This window comes from Eurytemora carolleeae, unplaced genomic scaffold (genome assembly GCF_000591075.1).
Source record: "Eurytemora carolleeae unplaced genomic scaffold, Eaff_2.0 scaffold81, whole genome shotgun sequence".
NCBI lineage: Eukaryota > Metazoa > Arthropoda > Copepoda > Calanoida > Temoridae > Eurytemora > Eurytemora carolleeae.
In genome coordinates this window covers 79,669-100,985 of record NW_019396041.1, presented here as the reverse complement: position 1 = coordinate 100,985, position 21,317 = coordinate 79,669, and the positions used below count along the sequence as shown (strand labels likewise).

The 21,317-nt window shown below is 32.8% G+C and overlaps 1 protein-coding gene across 2 annotated transcripts; it reads left to right on the top strand.

Annotated features, from left to right (window-relative positions):
- The first annotated feature begins 834 nt into the window (after positions 1-834).
- LOC111700669 (ataxin-2 homolog) lies at positions 835-20,253 on the top strand. Of its 2 annotated transcripts, XM_023471666.1 has the most exons (11): positions 835-879; positions 4,461-5,496; positions 5,631-6,934; positions 7,237-7,308; positions 9,246-9,289; positions 9,511-9,562; positions 12,986-13,068; positions 14,087-14,171; positions 15,629-15,694; positions 19,388-19,511; positions 19,671-20,253. In XM_023471666.1, exons 2-11 carry the CDS (start codon positions 4,461-4,463, stop codon positions 19,721-19,723), a joined length of 2,919 nt encoding a protein of 972 aa, XP_023327434.1. In that variant the 5' UTR covers positions 835-879; the 3' UTR covers positions 19,724-20,253. The 2 variants fall into 2 exon arrangements, with proteins under 2 accessions (XP_023327434.1, XP_023327441.1); XM_023471673.1 differs by lacking the exon at positions 15,629-15,694.
- The last annotated feature ends 1,064 nt before the right edge of the window (positions 20,254-21,317 follow it).

The window sequence follows — 21,317 nt, the reverse complement described above, 5'->3', positions numbered from 1 at the left end:
TTTCTTTTTTTTCTGTAATAATAAATTCACAAATCCCAATTGTACCGAAACCGCAAAGGAAATTAATAAGGAATTTGTTGAAAGCACGACAGTTATAACTCAATCATTTTTGCTTAGACATTGGTGTAAAGGGTACCGTTGTGTATCAGACTTGTCCCTCTGTAGATCGAGGACTGGGGCTCATAAGCAAGTCTACAGTTTCTTTAATGGAAAGTAAATCTGGAGTACCAATCTTTAAAGACTAAAGAAATAAGGAACTCTGAATCAAAAAGTAATTAAGTTTTTTTTTCACAAACGCAAAGGAATTAAGTCTTTGCCACAAACACTAATTTTCTATTCCCTATATCATTGCAGCCCAATGTCGGAGACCTTAGATATTTCAAACTAATTATTCTGTTAGATAAAATAAGCTAAGTTTGAAATATTCAAGGCTTACACCATCTGGTTGCAAAAATATAGGAATTGGAAAATTCAAGTTCGTGGCAAAGACTCAATTCCTTTTCTTATTCAGAAACCTTTGATTTGTTTTAACTTAGCAGAACTTTAGCAGAACTTTTGGTTTGAAATATAAAAAATCTACTACATCGTGTTGCAGAGATAAAGATTAGAAAATCAGAGTTTGGGACAAAAAGTCAACAAAAATCCTCCAGGGTCAAAAAAGTAGCTTACATGGTTCTTAAAAACGTTCATAATCTTTTCTCATTTTTTTTAATGTTTATTCGCCATTTTCTTCAATTTTAAACTATAATTTTTCCTTCTTAAGATTATTTTTTTACCATTTCATTTAAATTCTCTAATCTCTATACATATTTATTTATGAATGTTTTCAGATTATATTATGCTAACAAAGTAGGAATACATCCTTTTATTTATCACAAGGTAAAAAAGCAAAACAGAGTTTTTTTCTTAAGTTTAGTAAAAACTTTAAAAACGTGTTAAAAAGTAAAAATTATTTTTGCTCAAATATAATTTTCTATTTATGCCTTTGTCTATATCTATCTATCTTTATTTCTTTCTGTTTGTGACTTTTTCTATCTACATATCTATCTCTCAATCTATCTGGTTGTGTATCTATCTACATATCTATCTCTCAATCTATCTGGTTGTGTATCTATCTACATATCTATCTCTCAATCTATCTGGTTGTGTATCTATCTACATATCTATCTCTCAATCTATCTGGTTGTGTATCTATCTACATATTTATCTCTCAATCTATATGGTTGCGTATCTATCTACATATCTATCTCTCAATCTATCTGGTTGTGTATCTATCTACATTCTACATATCTATCTCTCAATCTATCTGGTTGTGTATCTATTTACATATCTATCTCTCAATCTATTTGAGCTGAAAACTTTAGAATGGGATATCCTTAATCTCGATCGGTTAATTAATCTAGAGATTAATAACAAGAGGAGAACAAGCATTATTTAATCTCGAGATTAAGAAAAGGAGTGGATCAAGCCTTAATCCCGATATCCACCATTCAAAAGTTACCAGCTCTGGTTGTGTATCTGTCTATATATCTGGTTCTCTGTCTATCTATATGTTTGTCTATCTATCTCTATGTAAATCTATCTAAATGTCTATCTATCCAGGCACAAGTAGCTGTGTTTATTCAAGGATAGAATCATAGCATAGTTAATAGTAATACTTATCAAAAGGACATCTTCGATAGCTCAGTTATTAGTCGCGTATCTTGTATATTTGTATCTGTATCATTCCCCACACATTCATTATAGTTTATAACTATTGTTTCCAAATGGAACTTTGAAAAAAATAAAATTTGAAATATCTGTGATTTAACTCTTTTTTAACATTGTGAATTCAAACTGCAGAAAACGAAAATATTTTTGAGTTAAAATTTTAATCGCTTTAAGTATAATCTAAGAATGATTTCATGGACCCTAAAATGAAGGTTACTGGTCACTGGATCTATTTCACATTACCACTAAGTACCCACCCACACACACCTCTTCCCAGCCCGCCCTGATTATAGAATTTAATTATATAAATGCACTTATATAAATCTATGAGTATATATATATATCCTGATTGTATCTAGCAGTGAGTAGTGACCTTAACATGTGCTCAGGAATATATTACACATTATGTTAATCTAGTTTATGAATGAATAAATATATATATACATAGTGCCTATCTGCATAACCATCTACTTTATTAGATACCTTACCTGTTATACACTTTAATCTATATATATATATATTATATACTCATTATCCTACCTTCCTAAATATTATTTTTTGCCTAAAAGAGTAGCTGACATTAATTTTGTGTTTAATTGATTGCGATTCCAACTAGTCATTCAATTTATTATTCGAATGAACGTAAACGTAATTTCAGTTGACTACCAATGGAAAGATGGCCATGTCCGCTTTAAAGTGTTTAATTCTGAAAATTCCTTTGTTCACCTGCAGTAGAAATGCGCAAGTCATTTTTGTAGAGAAACCACAATTGAAAGTGATCAGTTTCCAAAATTATGAACATTGATTTCTTATTTACAATTGATAGAATTAACCTTATACAGTCTCTTTAAAGGGACTGTACACATATTTAAAAATAATCATGAAAACCTAAAAGATTATTGATCCTCGGATTCAGAACCTCTAAAACTTGATATCGAATGAAAATTCAGAATTCTGGTTTTGTTGTATATTTCTTTCGATACTTTTCGTTCGTTAGATGATTACTTAAAAATGGGTAATTTCTACCTTTAAGGTTAAAAAATTAAGCAATATAACACCAAAACAACTCTTAATAAAACATCAATGAACTTACTTGGTAGATACAAAAATTGGATTCTATTAACCCTGTACTATCCCTTATGTGTTTTATAAAGTATATTTGATAAATGTATCTTCTTACTTGTATAGAAGAGTATATATATGTCTATTTACCTTTACTATATCTATCTATCTATCCTAGTACCAATCTACTAATAAATCCCAAGGATTAGTTGAGAACTATACATACACTGCTAACTGGCCAATATACCGGGATAAATATTATCCCATTAAAAAATACACTATACGATTTTATTTTGATTTTAAAGTATACTACCAAACCAAAAACTTTTCAATGATTCAATAATCCCTGGATTGGTCAATTGTTGACGCAGAGGAAGGTCAAGGTACGCAAACAATCAACACGATACGCATTGCGTAACCCCTGCTGTTTACTTTAACCTAAATATTTGTAAAAACTTTTTTCACAGAATTTAAAGAAAATAATGTTTACCTTCAAGTACATCGTACCAAATACTAATATTGTTTTAATTGAAAACATAATCATTATTATTTAAACAAGCCTTTAAGAAATCTATATAAGACACTATAAAAGCAAACACAAATTAACATACAATGTCCCTGTACTTTAGATAAATAATAATACAGAATAATATTTCCTTGATATCCAAAAACTAGTCCCGATAATATCCAGAAAATTTCCAGTTTTCAATTTTAGATATTAGACAAATTCCAGAAAGACTAACTCCGCGGGAAAAACTTGATCGAGAACATTCGAAAAAATAAAATTGTCATGCCACAGGTTTTTTCCGAAATTTGTTTATTTTTCGCAAAGATTTGGTTAACCAATTGAAATAAACAAATTAATTCAGGCAAGGTTGTAAACATTTATCAATTGCCCCCCCCCCCTTTACTTCCTTCCTAACCAGTAATTGATTTCTCTTCGCTTTCATTGAGTCTAGGTTTGTAATAATGGTGTTTGGTTCTTAATTTGTTCACGCTAACCCTCCCCCCCATTCACTCTTGCCCTGCCACCTCAATTATCTTTTTTTACAATTCTTTTTTTATTCCTTTATTTGCTTTCTCTTTTTGGCATATTCCATAAATGCAATGAACAAATATACGTCAATTTATATTTCTACATTTCTCGTACTTTTTCTCTTTTAATAATAATGGTCAAATTTAGCATTAAAAATCACACTCTTAAAAATATTATTTCACCCCTGTCCCAGGTGTACGTTTATCCATTACCATACCACCAATCTGCTCTGAGCTCTTATTAACAAATTATAATTATAACTTCTGAATTATTATTATTTGATCATTGTAGACAAGCAAATAATTTAAACTAGATTACACTCTTACTAGATATGAGGATTCTATAATTTAAAGTGTCTGAATTATGCAGATATATTAGTGTGTATATCTTCTAGAACGATTTTTTGTTATCAATATAATAAAACAAGACATTCATATATATATTGCCTATAGCAGGCCAAACGGCTGGACCGAATGGGCTGAAATTTTTTTGGACACTCATAGGTGAACGTTGTGTGAAAAAAAAAATGTTCAAATAGTTTGTGACAAAGACTCAATTCCTTTGTCCAACTTTTTTTTCCTCTACCTGCAACGCCGTACCCTGTAGCTAGTAAACTATAAAATCTACATTTTTATTATTTTCAATTTTTCAGATGGTGAATCTAATAATCATAGTTCCTCTCCTCTCCATTCTCTGCAGTACGTTTGCAGACAACAATAAACAATACCAGTTCTTCAGAAGTAAACATGATATAGAGTTTAGCCGACCTATTCATCAACATTTTAACCTTCATCAATCAGCTGACCGACAACAACGAAATCTACCTCAAAGAAAACAATCTTTAAACACTCTGACTCAGGAGGCCAGATCTATTCAATCCAATCAAGATGGACCGCAGTTACATCAAAAGGGGGTACACGCTCATCAAGAAAGACCACACTCCCGTCAGGGAGGCCAAAAGGTGCATCAGGGAGTGCATCATGCGAATCAAAATCAACATGGAGTAGAAAATGCACATCAAGGCATTCAGAAGCACCAGAAGGGAGTATTTACGAATCACCAGAAAAAGTTACACCAGGGAGTTGTAAAGAAACACCAAGGCGTCTCCCAAATCAAACAGGGAGTACCTCAAAATGGACAGAGATTGCCACAGTTCTATAGAGGAGCAACTCAGAATGTGAAGAGTCAGCATCATAACATTCAACATGAAAAACAGTCCAACTTGGCTAATCAAAAGCAGGCTCTACGGCACCCTCAGCAATCTCATCATCCGTCAATTCTATCAAACCAGTATCAGCATACCCCCCATCCTCACCCTGTTCCACAAAAGTTAACAACAGACAAGAAAACAGTGAATAAACCTGGTTCACCAGTGCTTATACCTAGGATAACTAATAAAGTTCCCCGGAAAATTGACCAAACACCACTGAAGCTGAGCAAAAATAATATTTTAAGTGAGAAACTTCAAAACTCTTTCAAGACCAAAAATGCTCAGAAGGAAAATGTGAAAGAAAATGAAGCAGAGGAATCAAAACCCGAAGTTACCAAGGTTAAAGCGCCTAAACAACATCTCAACCATAAAAAAGATACCTCTGTAAAACCTGCAAAAGAAGAGAAGAAGCCTGATGTTGCTGAACACCGTGATTATAAAGTCGCCTCCAAGCCAAAGTTCATAATAAAGCCTGCAGGTAGATTGGATTATTGTATTTCTAAGTATTTTCACATGAGTTACATAAAAATGCTATTAGAAATTGCTTCAACATGTTGTGCAATGCATTCCTGTATTAATTCTTTATACTAAATATTAATATTCTTTGTTAAGGACCAAGTCAGCAGTATGGCTGGGTAGGACATGGACACTATGGTCCTCTTAATCTGCAGAATATATTCCGACAGGCAGGAATCAATACACAGTGGATTTCAGGAGAAAATGCAGTGTTTGAAGCTGGACTTACCTACCCTGCTCCCCCTAGTAAACATCAACCTGCCGAATCAAATTCTTCTCCCCCAGCTTATGAACGTCCTACCACTAAAACTCATACAACAGTATCCCCTTCTTATGCCCCTTCAACTGCGCCAGTCTCGTCTTATTCTCCTCCTATAGCAGCTTCATCATATGTAGCACCAACAACATCTGCTCCAGTTTATATTCCAGCCTCCCCATCCCTACCTGAATATCAACCTCCTGTTTATATTCCAAAGTCAACATCACCACCAGTTTATTCAGCAGCACCTGTTCTAGCCAATCTTCCAGTTTATCAAGATACTCTGTTCCGGGAGACTGCTGCATCTTCGGCTCCTGTTTACGATGCCTCTGCTCCAGCATATGAGGCCCCTGCTGCTGCTCCAGCATATGAGGCCCCAGCATATAAAGCTCCTGCTCCTGCATATGAAGCTCCTGCTCCTGCTCCAGCATATGAAGCCCCTGCTTCCGCTCCTGCTTATGAAGCTCCTGCTCAAGTGCCTGCTCCTGCCAAAGCATATTTTGGACCTCAGAGTACTTTTGAATCTGCGTCTGATGAAAATACATTTGATCTTTACAACAGTCCTTCGTCCACTGCCTCTCCCCCTGTTTTCACCTACTCATCTCCATCACCTTCATATTCATCCCCTTCCATACAAAACAACTATGCCAGTCCTCAATTCAACTTTCCCGGAGAATCTGGATATATTTTTCCACAGCAATCATATCAACCATCTCCTAGCCCAGCTCCATTCACAGCTTCACCCTCTCCATCATCATATCAACCCTCTCCATCCCCGTTTCCTTATCAGGGTTCTCCAAGTCCAGCTCCTTACCAACCCTCTCCAAGTCCAGCTCCTTACCAACCTTCTCCATCCCCATCTCCTTATCAAGGTTCTCCAAGTCCAGCTCCTTACCAACCCTCTCCGAGTCCATCCTTACCCCAACCTTCTCCAACCGCAGCTTCATACCAAGCTGAATACCAGAAGCCTGCACCATTTACTGCATTCAAAAGCTTTAACTCTCCGTCGCCTTCTGACAATATAGAAAATGTTCCAGTTCTAGAGTCACAGGAGCCTTTCAATGACATCTTTTTAAAAAATGATTCACCAATCAGTGAAATAGTTGATCTGAGAACCTCTCAATCTGTAGAAAGTGTTCAGGTATTTGTACTAGTTTTGTAATCTTTTGCATTGCTATAGTTATATAAACCTCCAGCCACAGCACCGATTAATCTCCTTATATTGTAGCTTTTGTAAACCATTAAAATTTAAAATCTCAAATTCTTCTATAGATTCAATATTGAATGCTTGAAATATAAAAGGTTTACACTACTGGATATTAAGTGCAAAGATATAAAAGATAAGATTTTAAGACAAATGTTCAGTCCTGTAGAATATTCGTACCTTCATGTTTATCGAAAATTCTAAAACTGATAGTCTCAAATTATGCATAATCTGTTTAGGGAACAAATGGTTTAACTCCTGAATCTGATGTTTTCTATATTTACTATGAGAATGAAAACCAGAATGAACAGGTATGGTTTTATATTGGTACAGGTACGGGTTTTATATTGGTACAGGTACGGGTTTTATATTGGTAAAGGTACGGGTTTTTCATTGGATTGGTGTAGTTGCGGTATAAGTGTTTTGTATTGGTGTAGATACAGGTTTTGTACTGGTACAAGTACACACAGGATTTGGAACAAAAGTAATTTTTACTCTAATTTTTAATGAGCTGTACAGAATATTTATGAATTGAGTTTAACTATGTTTATAAATGAATTGCAGTTGCATACTGTATAATCCATTTTCAACTAGGGGTTAAATAAGAAAAAGGCAAATTTAGCTACTTTATTCAAATGTGCCGTATATGTATATGAATTATGAAAATGTATTACTTGCATTCCAAGCATAAAAAGTTCACTACTTCATAAAGTGTGTACCTATCAAGAATGTTCAAAAATTGTAAACCTCATTTTCAATGACGAGGTTTTAGATACTACTTGTTAAAGTAGATGGGTTTAGTTTAGATTATACTTTATAAATTATAAAGCATACTGTATTCACGAAAAAATGCCTATTAACCCTATTCCCGCTGGGGGGTCAATAGTTTTTTTTACATAACTCAAAAAGTATTGGTCTGAGGCTGTTGAAATTTTCTGACTTTTCTTACATACCCAAAGCCCTTCCTTTAGGCCTAAAACCGGGCTTTAATACTAACTGCCTGAGTCCTCAGGCACACTGCCTGAATGACTGCTTTTGCCTGTAGCAAACTAAATCTTTGTTTTGACCCACTTTCACTTGTCAGATTCTGATAAAATTTTGCTTTTTGGAAAGCCTATGACATAAGAAAACGGATTGCACAAGTTTTGCGAAAAAAAAATTGCAAATTTTTTGCAAACAACCTGTCAAAGGAAATTTGCACATTTTTAGTTTTTCTTGATTAAAAATCAGATTATTTAAAATTTTGCAAAAAGATTTGCATATTTGAAATGGCATGGTCAATCGCTTTTTAAAAATGTATTATTTGTCATTTTTTGGACAAAATTTTTTTTGCAAACATTTTTACTATAAAACTGGATTTTGCAATAAAAAATTCAATTTTCGCAAATTTGCAAATTCTTTTGCAGATTCTAAAAGTAGAGCACAAGAGCTTTCTAATGATGTATCATTTGTCATATTTGGACATAAAACATGGGATTTAGAGGGGGGGGGTCAAATTGACCCCCCCCCAGCGTATCCTGGTTTTCAAGTACCCCAGCGGGGATAGGGTTAAAAGACAATTTGTAAATCGTCTTAAAATTCCCATGTTTATTGGTACACCCTGTATATTGAATGAGTCTACTGCATGTATAAGATTTAAGTCTGAATAAATCCTGAATATTTTAGTTTGCACCCTTGACCTTTCATATTTTTAACCATATTCTGTCCAACCAGTTTTGCATGCAGTTTTTACCTCGCAAAAACTTTATGCACGATTAAATTCGTAGTCTGAAGTATGGGTGCGACGGTGCGGGGGGTTTTAGGTCTGAGCATCTGTTTTTTCTATTAATCCAGCAATTATAGAAACTACCTTTAAACTACCATTAAATATTGAATTTTCTGATTTTGAAATCAGGTAGAAAACTTAGTTTAAAAAGCACATGATAAAATTTAACAATGTGCGAGGTACTTATGTTCTTTCATTTTTATTTCTGGGGGATAGGGGGTTGGGTAGGGGACGTAAATGATGAAATAAATGAAATTGTTTTTGGATTTCTAAAATAATGGATTTGAATGTCTGATTTCTAATCCCTATATTTTTGCAAACCTATATTATTGACCTTAGATATTTAAAACTTTCAAAAAAATCTCAGTTTGAAATATCAAAGGTTAGCACCATCAAGTTGCAACGATATTAAAGTGATTAGAAAATTTCAGTTTGTGGCAAAGACTCAATTCCGTATAACATTATTTTCTTATTATATTTCAGGATGAGGTTGATGTGGGTAAACTTGAAGATGCTGAACCCTACAGGAAATTTGTCATTTTATTTTCAAAAATTTAGATATATCTTTATTCCGAAGCAAATTTATTTTTTTAATTAGATACATTTTTTTTTTAGATATTTTCTACTTTTATAAAGATATTAACATCAACCTACTGTTTACACATTTTATTTTTAATATTTATAAAGAATCTGATAATATTCGGTATATTTTTTGATTGAGTTATTTATATGATGAGTTATGATTTAGTGGAGAAATATTTGGAGATGATAATATAATTCCATCTTTTTCTGTTAATGAGGTAAAAAGATAACAGTGAGAACCGAATAGAAACAGTAGATATTAATTTCACAAAAAGGAACGTTTTACCTTAAAATATTTTTTCTATAAATATTTGCAGCTTGTTGTCGATCGTATGATCAAAATGTTAAACTATGAATTCTGCTGGATCAAAAAATTTATTTTTTAATATCAAAGATTTACACCATCAATCAATCAATCATGGTATTCATTAAAAATTATAGTTTGAGGCAAGTAATTACTTCTTTTCTTTTCTTTAACCCTATAAAGGCTGGGGGGTCTGAATCTATGTGAAACCTGGGGAAAAAGACCTTAGAGTAAAGGCATAGGGTTGAACTGCATGTTCATTGGACCGCTAACTTTAATAGTGTTGGTACAATGTAGGGTTTAAAAAAATGAGAAAAAAAGGGTCGGAAAAATATAGAAAATGTTTTTTTGTTTTAGGCAAATTTCAAGATCTGACACATTTTTTGGCATCCATTTTTTAAGGGCTTTTCAAAAACGTGGTTTTTAGATCTGTAGCTTTAGTCAAAAAAAAGTTATGGAACTTTTTAGATTTTTTAAACACGGAGCGAACTTATTACCTTAAAATTACTATTCCTTAAAAGTCAAAAAACTTTGCGCTGATAGTGTTAAAAAAAGGGGGGGGGGGTTTGACGCCTGTTTAGGGTTAAAAGATTATGCTTATGCTTAGTATGGACTTAAAGTGTTCTGATTTAAATCCTCCAAATTGTGTAACATTGGTTACGCGTTATATAAAAAGTTAAATAAATATCGTTAAGAAATAAAAACAAACAATGACAGAAATCTAATATAAATATTGAAAAACTTCAGACTCACGCTCTCCACACACATTATCACAATGCTAAAGAATAATGATTAAAGCATCCTTTTCATTAAAATTCATTAAAATCTATAATTCAAAATTCAATGATTATGATTTCAAAAATGTGCAAAAAATATTTTTAAAATGCAATTTTTGATTAATCCGACCAATGTAAACATGCGACACGTAAGCACTAATATTATTTTTGTAACTTCACTATTCATTTAACTTTTCAAGTTTTTTAGGTTTTCAAATTGGCTTATATTATATTATATATATATATATATTTCCGAACCGTTTTTGCTGCCCTTTCATACCTTATGCATTGAAAAATCTTTAAACACATATTTTTTCTTAAAAGCTTAGAATTCGGTAAGATAAATATATGAAACAGTTAAAACTGAAGAGGGCAGGTACCGAGACCCCCCCCCCCCTCCCTCCCCGTAATTTTAGGGTTAATAGAAGGCTGAAATTGATCTTTATCATGAACTGTCCAAGGTAGATGCCAACCTGCCAAGTCAATAATACAGGAACTTGCAATTAACTGAAATATTTCTAAGAAATGTCGGCCATATTCATATAGAAATTAGAAAACAGATTCAAATGTTGGCAGGGCTCTGAATCTTAATTGTTCGTTTAGGTTGAATTCGAAAATAAAATATGAAATGAAAATGGGGGAATTTGTATGGAGACTCGAATCGTGTAGTAAGTGGGATATTCTAATGAGCTCCAGCCTCGACGTGAGATAAATGGGTTGGGTTCGAGTCTTAAAGAGAATTAAATGTGTTGGGTACGAGTCTCCAAGAGAGATAAATGGATTGGGTTCGTTTCTTCGAGAGATATAGATTGGCATGGTTCGAGCCTCCAAAAGAGATAAATGGGGCTGGGTTCGAGCTTCCAAGAGAGATAAATGGGTTGGGATCGAATCTTAAAGAGATAAAAATGAAATGGGTTTGAGCCTCGACGTGAGATAAATGGGTTGGGTTCAAGATTCCAAGAGAGATAAATGGGCTGGGGTCGAGATTCCAAGAGAGATAAATTGGTTGGGTTCGAACCTTCAGGTTGATAAATGTAATGGGCTCGAGCCTCGACAATAAATAGGTTCGAGTCTCAAAGGCAGTGTTGATGAGATCAAGACTCAAAGTGTGAGGGGTAGAGGGAACTTTGGCAGAAAAAGGGCGGATTTTCTGCAGAGAAAAAGGTGGGTTTTCTGCAGAGAAAGAGGTGTGTTTTCTGCAGAGAAAAAGGTGGGTTTTCTGCAGAGAAAGAGGTGGATTTCTGAAGAAAAAGGGGGGATTTTCTGAAGAGAAAGAAGGGGGGATTTTCTTCAGAGAAAGATGGGGGATTTTCTGCAGAGAAATAGGGAGGTTTTTTTGTAGAGAAAGAGGAAAGATTTCTGCAGAGAAAGAAGGGAGATTTTCTGTAGAGAAAGAGGAAAGATTTCTGCAGAGAAAGGGAGGTGAATTTTCTGTAGAGAAAGAAGGGGGATTTCTGAACAGAAAGAAGGATGATTCTCTGCAAAGAAAGGGAGGAAATTTTCTGTAGAGAAAGAATTGGGGGTTTTCTGCAGAGAAAAAGGGGGGATTTTCCGCAGAGAAAAAGAAGGGGGGTTTCTGCAATGAAAGAAAATAGGGGGGGGGGGATTATTATGTTTGGTTTTGTATTATTGTTAAACAAATAATACCAAATTTCCTATTATAATGTAGTTGAGTATGTTCTATTGTTATATAAACCAAGAGGTTTCAGTTTATAGAACAAGGTTAACAGACTTTACAATGTATTTAATTTAATTTATTATATATTGCTTTATATCTCCACAATTCAACGACTGAAATTAGATTTGACATTATAGTATCCTTATTTCACCCCTCTCACTACCCCTTCTAACCCATTCTATCTTCTCCCCCCTCAAAAATATTTTCTACTCCACTACCACACTTTTTTCTTTTATTTCCCCCCCCCTTCCGATTCAGATTTATTCTTTAACTTCTTTATTTTGTTTGTGTTTCACAGGGTTTTGACGTTATTGTAAAGTTTTTTGTCATATTGAAAATTCCATACCAATGCGCGTATAAATGTGTTCAAGATATTGCGTAAATGCGTCAGTGTCCAGCTCTGACATGCTGCATTTTACATATTTTGCGCTAGACGCGCAAAATATCCTTGACGCACGTGCTGAGAAGAAGGAGGGTCGGTGTGGGCCGAGGGGGCGGGGGCGCTTCTGATGGTATGCATGCAATGATAAACGCATATTTTAGGGTTTGAAAATTATTTAAACATTAATAATCTTGATAATATAAAATTACACTGTTTCCAATTGCACTCGTTTCAAATTCAAATTTATTTTCAAAGTCTTATATTTTGCGACCTGATAACGTAAACCTTTCATATCATAAATATGGATCTAGAAGAATTTATAGTTTGAAATATAAAGGATGCAGAGAAATAAGGATTAAAAATCATAGTTTGAGGGAGGTGTTCAGTTCCTTTCTCTCTGAACTGACAAAACATTAACAACAACGATTCTAAAAATCAATCAATCAATCATGTACTTTGATGTCTCAGTTATCAAACCAATGTTTACTAGATTATATTTAGGATAATAATGTTCCCCTGTTCTATGATATACCCTTGAGAGTTGAGGAGAATGGTGAAGGATTTGATCCACCCAGTGAAATCAGGTTTACAAATAAATCTTAGACGGACATACTGAAACATGATACTGAAACATGTATAGACAATGAGCCATGATACAAGGATTGCAAGCGGAATTTTTTTGGTTGGACTTTCAATGAAAAAAAGTGCATTTGACTTTTATGGAAGAAATTTCTTTCTGTAGAAAGGAAAAAAGTCAGCCATTTTCTTGCCAACCTGTTTTAGAGAATTCTCACAAAAGTTAGGGGTGAATATTATCAAAAAAGGGTTTTTATTTTACCGATGTAAAATGTTGTAGTACATTAAATGAAGGTTATCTTGAAGCAGCGTTAACAAAACCTTGAAGGACATTAGAACCTAAACCATTCAGACTGAAAGTGTAATAAACTTGGAGGATGACAATCATGATTTACCTTTATTATTTATAATAATATATATAATTTATCTTGAGAACTTGTCATGTACATTTACCTGTAAATATATATATCTTTGTACCTGTACATTAGCATATTGCTGTTTAGAACTCTCTATGTACCTGTACATGAAAATATTGTCAGTTTAGAACTATCTATGTACCTGCACATGAACATATTGCTGTTTAGAACTATCTATCTACCTGCACATTAAAATATTGTCTGTTTAGAACTATCTATGTACCTGTACATGAACATTTTGCTGTTTATAACTATCTATGTACCTGTAAATCAACATATTGCTGTACAGAACTATCTATGTACCTGTACATGAACGTATTGGTGTTTATAACTATCTATGTACCTGTACATGAACATATTGTCTGTTTAGAACTATCTATGTACCTGTACATGAACATATTGCTGTTTAGAACTATCTATGTAGTTGTACATGAACATATTGTCTGTTTAGAACTATTTATGTACCAGTACATGCACATATTGCTGTTTAGAACTATCTATGTACCCGTACATGAACATATTGCAGTTTAGAACTATCTATGTACCCGTCATGAATATATTGCAGTTTAGAACTATCTATGTACCTGTACATGATCATATTGATGTTTAGAACTATCTATGTACCTGTTGAGAATGCTATAAATGTTCCAAGCAGCTTTGATATCAATGTTGGAACTACATTGGGGAAAAGTAAGGTGAATAAGACATTTTTAATTTTAATTTGAGAATTTAAAGAGCAATCAGTTTCCTCAAAGGAAAATTCTAAAAAATAACTGATTACTAAATCCCAATATCTTTGCAATCTGATGGTGTAGACATTTAATGTTTCAAACTTTCAATATTTGAGCTATCATATTTCTTAGTTTTGAAGTGTACGGGTTGCAAAGATAAAAAGATTTGTAGTAAGTAACCACTGTCCTTTCTTTGGAAAACAAGTTTAAAGACAAAGTTTAATATTACGCTGACCTCCTATGCACCGTTAAACTCACTGAGCAGCTGTACACGCTTTAGACTTGTCAAGAACGTGGGAAACTTTAAGAACATTGATAGATTGATAGTCAGATGGACAGATAAAGAATTGTATCGATTTTTTGGTTTCCAACATGGAATTGATTTAGCACACAATCTGACCAATCTTACAAAAAATCGGGGAAAGGTGAATGGGGTGGTTTATAGAAGAATGGATATTCTATATTATTGTGTCGATCAATCTAAAAGGGTTTTGCCCTGAGTGACATGTAATCATTTAAATCTGTCTTCAAACAATCCTGAAAGCGGGATTTCTACCCTTGCGCAAAATAAATCCATCAATTCATATATTACCAGCATACAAGGGTAATATATTACCAGCCTACAAGGGTAATATATTACCAGCCTACAAGGGTAATATATTACCAGCCTACAAGGGTAATATATTACCAGCCTACAAGGGAAAGCCTACAAGGGTAATATATTACCAGCCTACAAGGGAAATATATTACCAGCCTACAAGGGTAATATATTACCAGCCTACAAGGGTAATATATTACACTAAAAAAAACCTTCAACAAACGTTTTGGGTTTCACGTGGAAAATTAATGATTTGGGGTAGAAAAAAATTCATTTTCGTGTGGAACATAAAATGTATCCAAATATTTTATGGTACATTAATGATTCATAAAGATACTAAACTAAATCATATCTCAGATTTCCAAGATTGTATCGTTTTTACAATTGAAATAAAACAAATCAACAATGAAAGCAGGTTCAAGATATTTAGATGGAATTTTAAAATAAAATATGCCTTGATAAATGTTACGCCGTTAAAGGGACTGTAAGCGTAATTTCAAGTTATCCTTACCAAAATAATCGCAATGCCTGATTTGTAATGGTACCCTTGAAATATATATCTAGCTTAACATTAATGTGGAAGATATTGTTGTTTTCTAAGATTAAAATTGTTCATTTCTAATAATCTATTATACGTTTTCTTGTAGTAGAAATGCGCAATTTACTTTAGTAGAGAACGCACAATTGAAAAAATCAGCTGTCAAATTCATGCTCGATCAGATTTAGGTTTCAAGGGTACCGTTGTGAATCGGGCATTTTCATCTTTGAATATAAGTCGCTTGAAATTATGCTTTCCGTCCAAATAAAACACGTTTTTGTCTAGAACAAGCCTGGTTCCAGCTTCCCCAACTTCCCAAATTATAATTCTGGTTCCGGGTCCCCTAAACAGGTATCCATAACTTTCCAAATAATAATTCTGGTTCCGGGTCCCATAAACAGGTATCCATAACTAAACAACCATAATTCTGGTTCAGGGTCCCATAAACAGGTATCCCTAAAATTCTGGTTCCGGGTCCCCTAAACAGGTATCTTTAAAAATGCATAATTCTGGTTCCGGGTCCCCTAAACAGGTATCCATAATTCCAATCTCCAAACTAGATATAAGAAAAAGGTCAAAGGAATTGAGTCTTTTCTAATCCCTATATCTTTGCAATCCTATGTTTAAAATATAAAAGGTGTACACCATCAGGTTGCAAAGATATAGGGATTAGAAAATTTAAATTTGAGGTGTGGCAAAGTATGAGATCAGCTTATATCAGCATATACCAAATCCAAATTTTTTTGGTTCCTAGGAATAGCTTTTCAAAATTAGGAGTCATGATTGAAAATTTCCATCAAACTTGAAATTTACTTTCTTTGACGTGATACTGGACAATTTTGATAAAACAATTGTCTTAATTTTCTATCTTTTGTATACATGTATCAAAATGATATTCGCTTGACAAAAATACTTTAATATCTGATGAACTCCACGATTTAAATCATTTTATGCATTGGCAAAAAGTGTTAAATGTTAAAAGTGTATAAAACTAAAACGGCTATTTCGTCGTGAATGTATTTAAATTTGCTTTTCGTTCTTTTTGTTCCATTTTTGTCCAAAAAATTGTTTCTGATAACCTTACTTTTGAATTAGGGATTGTTCATAGATACTTATTCAAATTCCCTCCCCTGGTAGACTAGAGTACTAACATTTTACAAGAGAATGCAAGTCTTAAAGAGTCAATCAGTGTCATTATAATGTCAAGTGACCCTCCGGCCTCCATACCCCAATTTAAAAATTTTGAAATATTGTTTTGATCCGTTATTGAGATATGCTACGGATTGAAGAATTATGTTTGAGTTTAAAGAAACCATGCTTATATTTCCTGTTGATATCTTCATATCCGTTCTACAACTACAATTAGATTCACAAAACAAATTATTCAGAAAATATAAAATGCCTGAAAATATCGACATTTTTTAAAAATTACATGTTCACTCATTTCCCCCCCCCCCCTCTCATTCTTTTATTGAGTATCAAGACATGATTTTTTTTTACATCCTCCTTAACCCAAACATTTCCTGAGTTTTGCACATAATATTACAGAGGTAAACCTTTAGTCTTTAGTTCATACGATTGTTATACTTTATTATGGTTTAGAGTGCAGAGTGTTAATAGTGCTAATAGTAGTGTCTAGTCATGTGCATTGGGGAATGTTTTGTGTAATAAGGAATGGAGTGTTTATTGAGATATTGTATTATGATGTGGAGTGCTCTTGTATTATGATGTGGAGTTCCCTTGTATTAAAATGTAGAGTGCCCTTGTATTAAGATGTGGAGTGCCCTTGTATTAAAATGTGAAGTGCCCTTGTATTAAAATGTGGAGTGCCCTTGTATTAAGATGTGGGGTGCCCAAGTATTAAGATGTGGAGTGCCCTTGTATTAAGATGTAGAGTGATCTTGTATTAAAATGTGGAGTGCCTTTGTATTAAGATGTGGAGTGCCCTTGTATTGAAATGTGGAGTGCCTTTGTATTAAGATGTGGAGTGCCCTTGTATTAAAATGTGGAGTGCCTTTGTATTAAGATGTGGAGTGCCCTTGTATTAAAATGTGGAGTGCCTTTGTATTAAGATGTGGAGTGCCCTTGTATTGAAATGTGGAGTGCCCTAGTATTAAAATGTGGAGTGCCCTTGTATTGAAATGTGGAGTGCCCTTGTATTAAGATGTGGAGTGCCCTTGTATTAAGATGTAGAGTGCTCTTGTATTAAAATGTGAAGTGCCCTTGCATTAAAATGTGGAGTGCCCTTGTATTAAAATGTGGAGTGCCCTTGTATTAAGATGTGGAGTGCCCTTGTATGAAGATGTGGAGTGCCCTTGTATTAAGATGTGGAGTGCCCTTGTATTAAAATGTGGAGTACCCTTGTATTAAAATGTGGAGTGCCCTTGTATTAAATGTTGAGTGCCCTTGTATCAAAATGTGGAGTGCCCTTGTATTGAAATGTGAAGTGCCCTTGTATTAAGATGTGGAGTGCCCCTGTATTCAAATGTGGAGTGCCCTTGTATTAAAATGTGAAGTGCTATTTTCTTTAAATGTGGAGTGATATTATATTTAAGTTGGGAGTGTTATTCTATTAAAAAATTGAATGCTAATTTATTAAATATGGAGTGCTTTTGTATTACAAATGAAGACTGCCATTGTAATAAAATGTGCAGTACTATTTTATTTAAATGTGGAGTGATATTTTATTAAAGCTGGGAGTGTTATTGTATAAAAATATGGAATGCTAATCTATTAAATGTGGAGTGCTATTGTATTACAAATGTAGACTGCCATTGTAATAAAATGTGGAGTGCTATTATCTTTAAATTTGGAGTGATATTGTTTTAAAGGTGGGAGTGTTATTGTATTGAAATATGGAATGCTAATTTATTAAATGTGGAGTGCTATTGTATTACAAATGTGGAGTGCCATTGTATTAAAATATGGAGTGCTCTTGTATTAAAATGTGGAGTGCTATTGTATTACAAATGTAGAGTGCCATTTTATTAAAATATGGAGTGCTATTGTATTAGTCTAGTAAAATAGGTGTCCAAATTAGACGACAAAGATTGGAGTGTATAGTAAAGTAGGATGAAGTTTGAACTGTGTGTAGTTTTCTCACAGTAAATACAATAAATCAACCATTAATTGTAAATTAAAACATTTTACTACCTTATATATTATATATTTTGTAATATGTAGGGTCATTTGTTCAACAATAAAAGTCTTTTCTTATTTCACAAATTAAAATATACATTGTAATATATAAGGTCATTTGTTAAAAGAAAAGTCTTCTTATTTCACAATTAAAATATACATTGTAATATGTAAGGTCATTTGTTCAACAATAAAAGTCTTTTCTTATTTCACAAATTAAATTGTACATTGTAATATATAAGGTCATTTGTTCAACAATAAAAGTCTTTATTTATCTCACAAATAAAATTATACTTTGTAATATATAAGGTCATTTGTTTAACAATAAAAGTCTTTACTTATCTCACAAATAAAATTATACTTTGTAATATATAAAGTCATTTGTTCAACAATAAAAGTCTTTACTTATCTCACAAATAAAATTATATTTTGTAATATATAAGAACATTGGTTCAACAATATAAGTCTTTACTTATCTCACAAATAAAATTAATCTTTGTAATATATAAGAACATTGGTTCAACAATAAAAGTCTTTACTTATCTCACAAATAAAATTATACTTTGCAATATATAAGGTCATTGGTTCAACAATATAAGTCTTTACTTATCTCACAAATAAAATTATACTTTGTAATATATAAGGTCATTGGTTTAACATAAGATAATGAATCTATCGGATATACCAAAGTATGTTTTAAACATACAAACAATGAAATGCACTTACCATGTGCTAACCAATCTAAGCTAGTAAAGAAGCATAAAAAACATTCAAAATAAATTTATCACAACATATATGCAACAAGAAAACAAAGTATCTAATTTGTTTCTGCTTATGTTGAATCCAATATGGTTAAATTAAACTCCTCATGTTCTTCTAACTGCAAGTACACAATCAACTGTTTAGGGTGGTGTAGATGTATATGAGAGTGAGGGAGTAAAGATAAGACGACCTGTCAGACGACCTCAATCTCCTGTTGTTTTTGAAACTGAAGTTATAGATGAGAACAACGTCAGCTCTGTACCATTCGGTAATTTGTTTTTAATTGATATTTTGCCTTTATGCTTTTGTGACAATAAAAATCCTGAGGCCAAATTTAATGAATACCAATAAGTAGTTGAACTTAGTCTATTTAGTTCAACTAAAAAATGCTTGAAAAAATTACTAAAATGTTTATTTTTATTTTTAGGAACAAGACTTTCTCCAAGAGAGCAGTATGATCCACTGACATTAAGAAGATGAAGAAAACTTGAAAAACACAATTATCATGAAAAAATAGGAAAAAATTTGAAATAGAATTTATTTCTATTCCTCTAACACAAGAATCTCAGTATTTATCTAAACAATATAAAGTAGAACAATATTTCTGTCGTTTAAAAATATCGTTTTTGAAGATTTTAAAGAAGAAAAAGTATATATTACACATTTCTAAATCATACCTCCCAATTTATGTTATAAGACAAGAAAAACATGATGACCAATTTTCTCGACGAATTTCTGATTTTTATATTCATCAAAACTTGATGCTGGTAAAAACTTCAACAATATAACATGTATGTCTTCAAATGTACTGCAAATTATTGTGCAATTCAAAACAGAAATCAGTTCACCTGCCTGTAATTTACAGTACTTAATCAATGTAATTTATAAATTTTTATAAAAATATCAATATCATTTCTATGTAATATAAGAATCTCATAAATATGATAATATGCAGTTGTATAATAATATGCCGTTTTTTACAATTATTGTTGTATAAAATATCATAAAGAAAAGCATAAAAAAACGTAATAAATTTTAACACAAAACATCTTAGTTTATTTCTTTTAGACGTGAAGGGACTGTAAACGTATTTTAAGTGACCCTCGATTTAAATATGTAAGAACGTTTTTTTCTTGAGATCAAATCATTTTTGCCCCGACAAATGTTTAAAGGATACAGATGCAAATTTCTCATGTATCCCTTTAAATGTACTTAGCAGGCTTGTTTATGCTTAAAGGGACTATAAGCGCAATTTCAATGCTCAGAGGGCAATACCCGATTTACAATGATATTCTTGAAACCTTTGATTGTTTATCGAGTTAAAAGATCTATTTGTTTAAACATATGGGAACCCGCTTAAATTCTCCTATAACGGGAAATGAACGCTTCATGCAGCTGATCTGTTATTTAAACAACTTAAGTATCGACTGTCTTAATTAAGTTAAAAGCAGTTTAATCAAAGTAAATCTTTATTTTCTCCCACTTTTAGAATTTTTTTTCTAAAATGTGTAACAGCTTGAAAACTTATTGTTTAACAATTAAAAACGTTTCAGTAGATTAATATAGATAAGTCTGACTTCCTTCATCAGTCAAAGGTTTAAATGGTACAGATATGAACGCTTACAGTCCCCTTAATCTTAAATGTTACGCATATCATTTGCAGGGGACCTTTTATTAGAGGAATGGCTAGATTCAGACATAGTGCACGATAAGGAGCTAATGCAAGAAAAGTTAATTGCAGTTGCGTATACTCTGCGTACATATTGAAACCAGTTCTCTCTGGGCGAAATTTGTAAACAAGAATGGGTGTATCAGTGTTCGTCTAGTATCCGAGGAGGTTAAAAGCATTTAATTTTGATAATTAACATAATAGTTTCCTATGACCAGAATATTTCATTGATTTATATGTGATGGATCCCATGTCAGGCTTCGACATCCGTCGTGTGTTGACATTACTGCCCAGACACAATACACTGCAGTTCACCTCTGAAATAACTTTCCTTGCATTATAACCTTGGTGCACGGTAATTAAAATGATTTAATTGAAGTAATAAATATCAAGTTGATTATGACT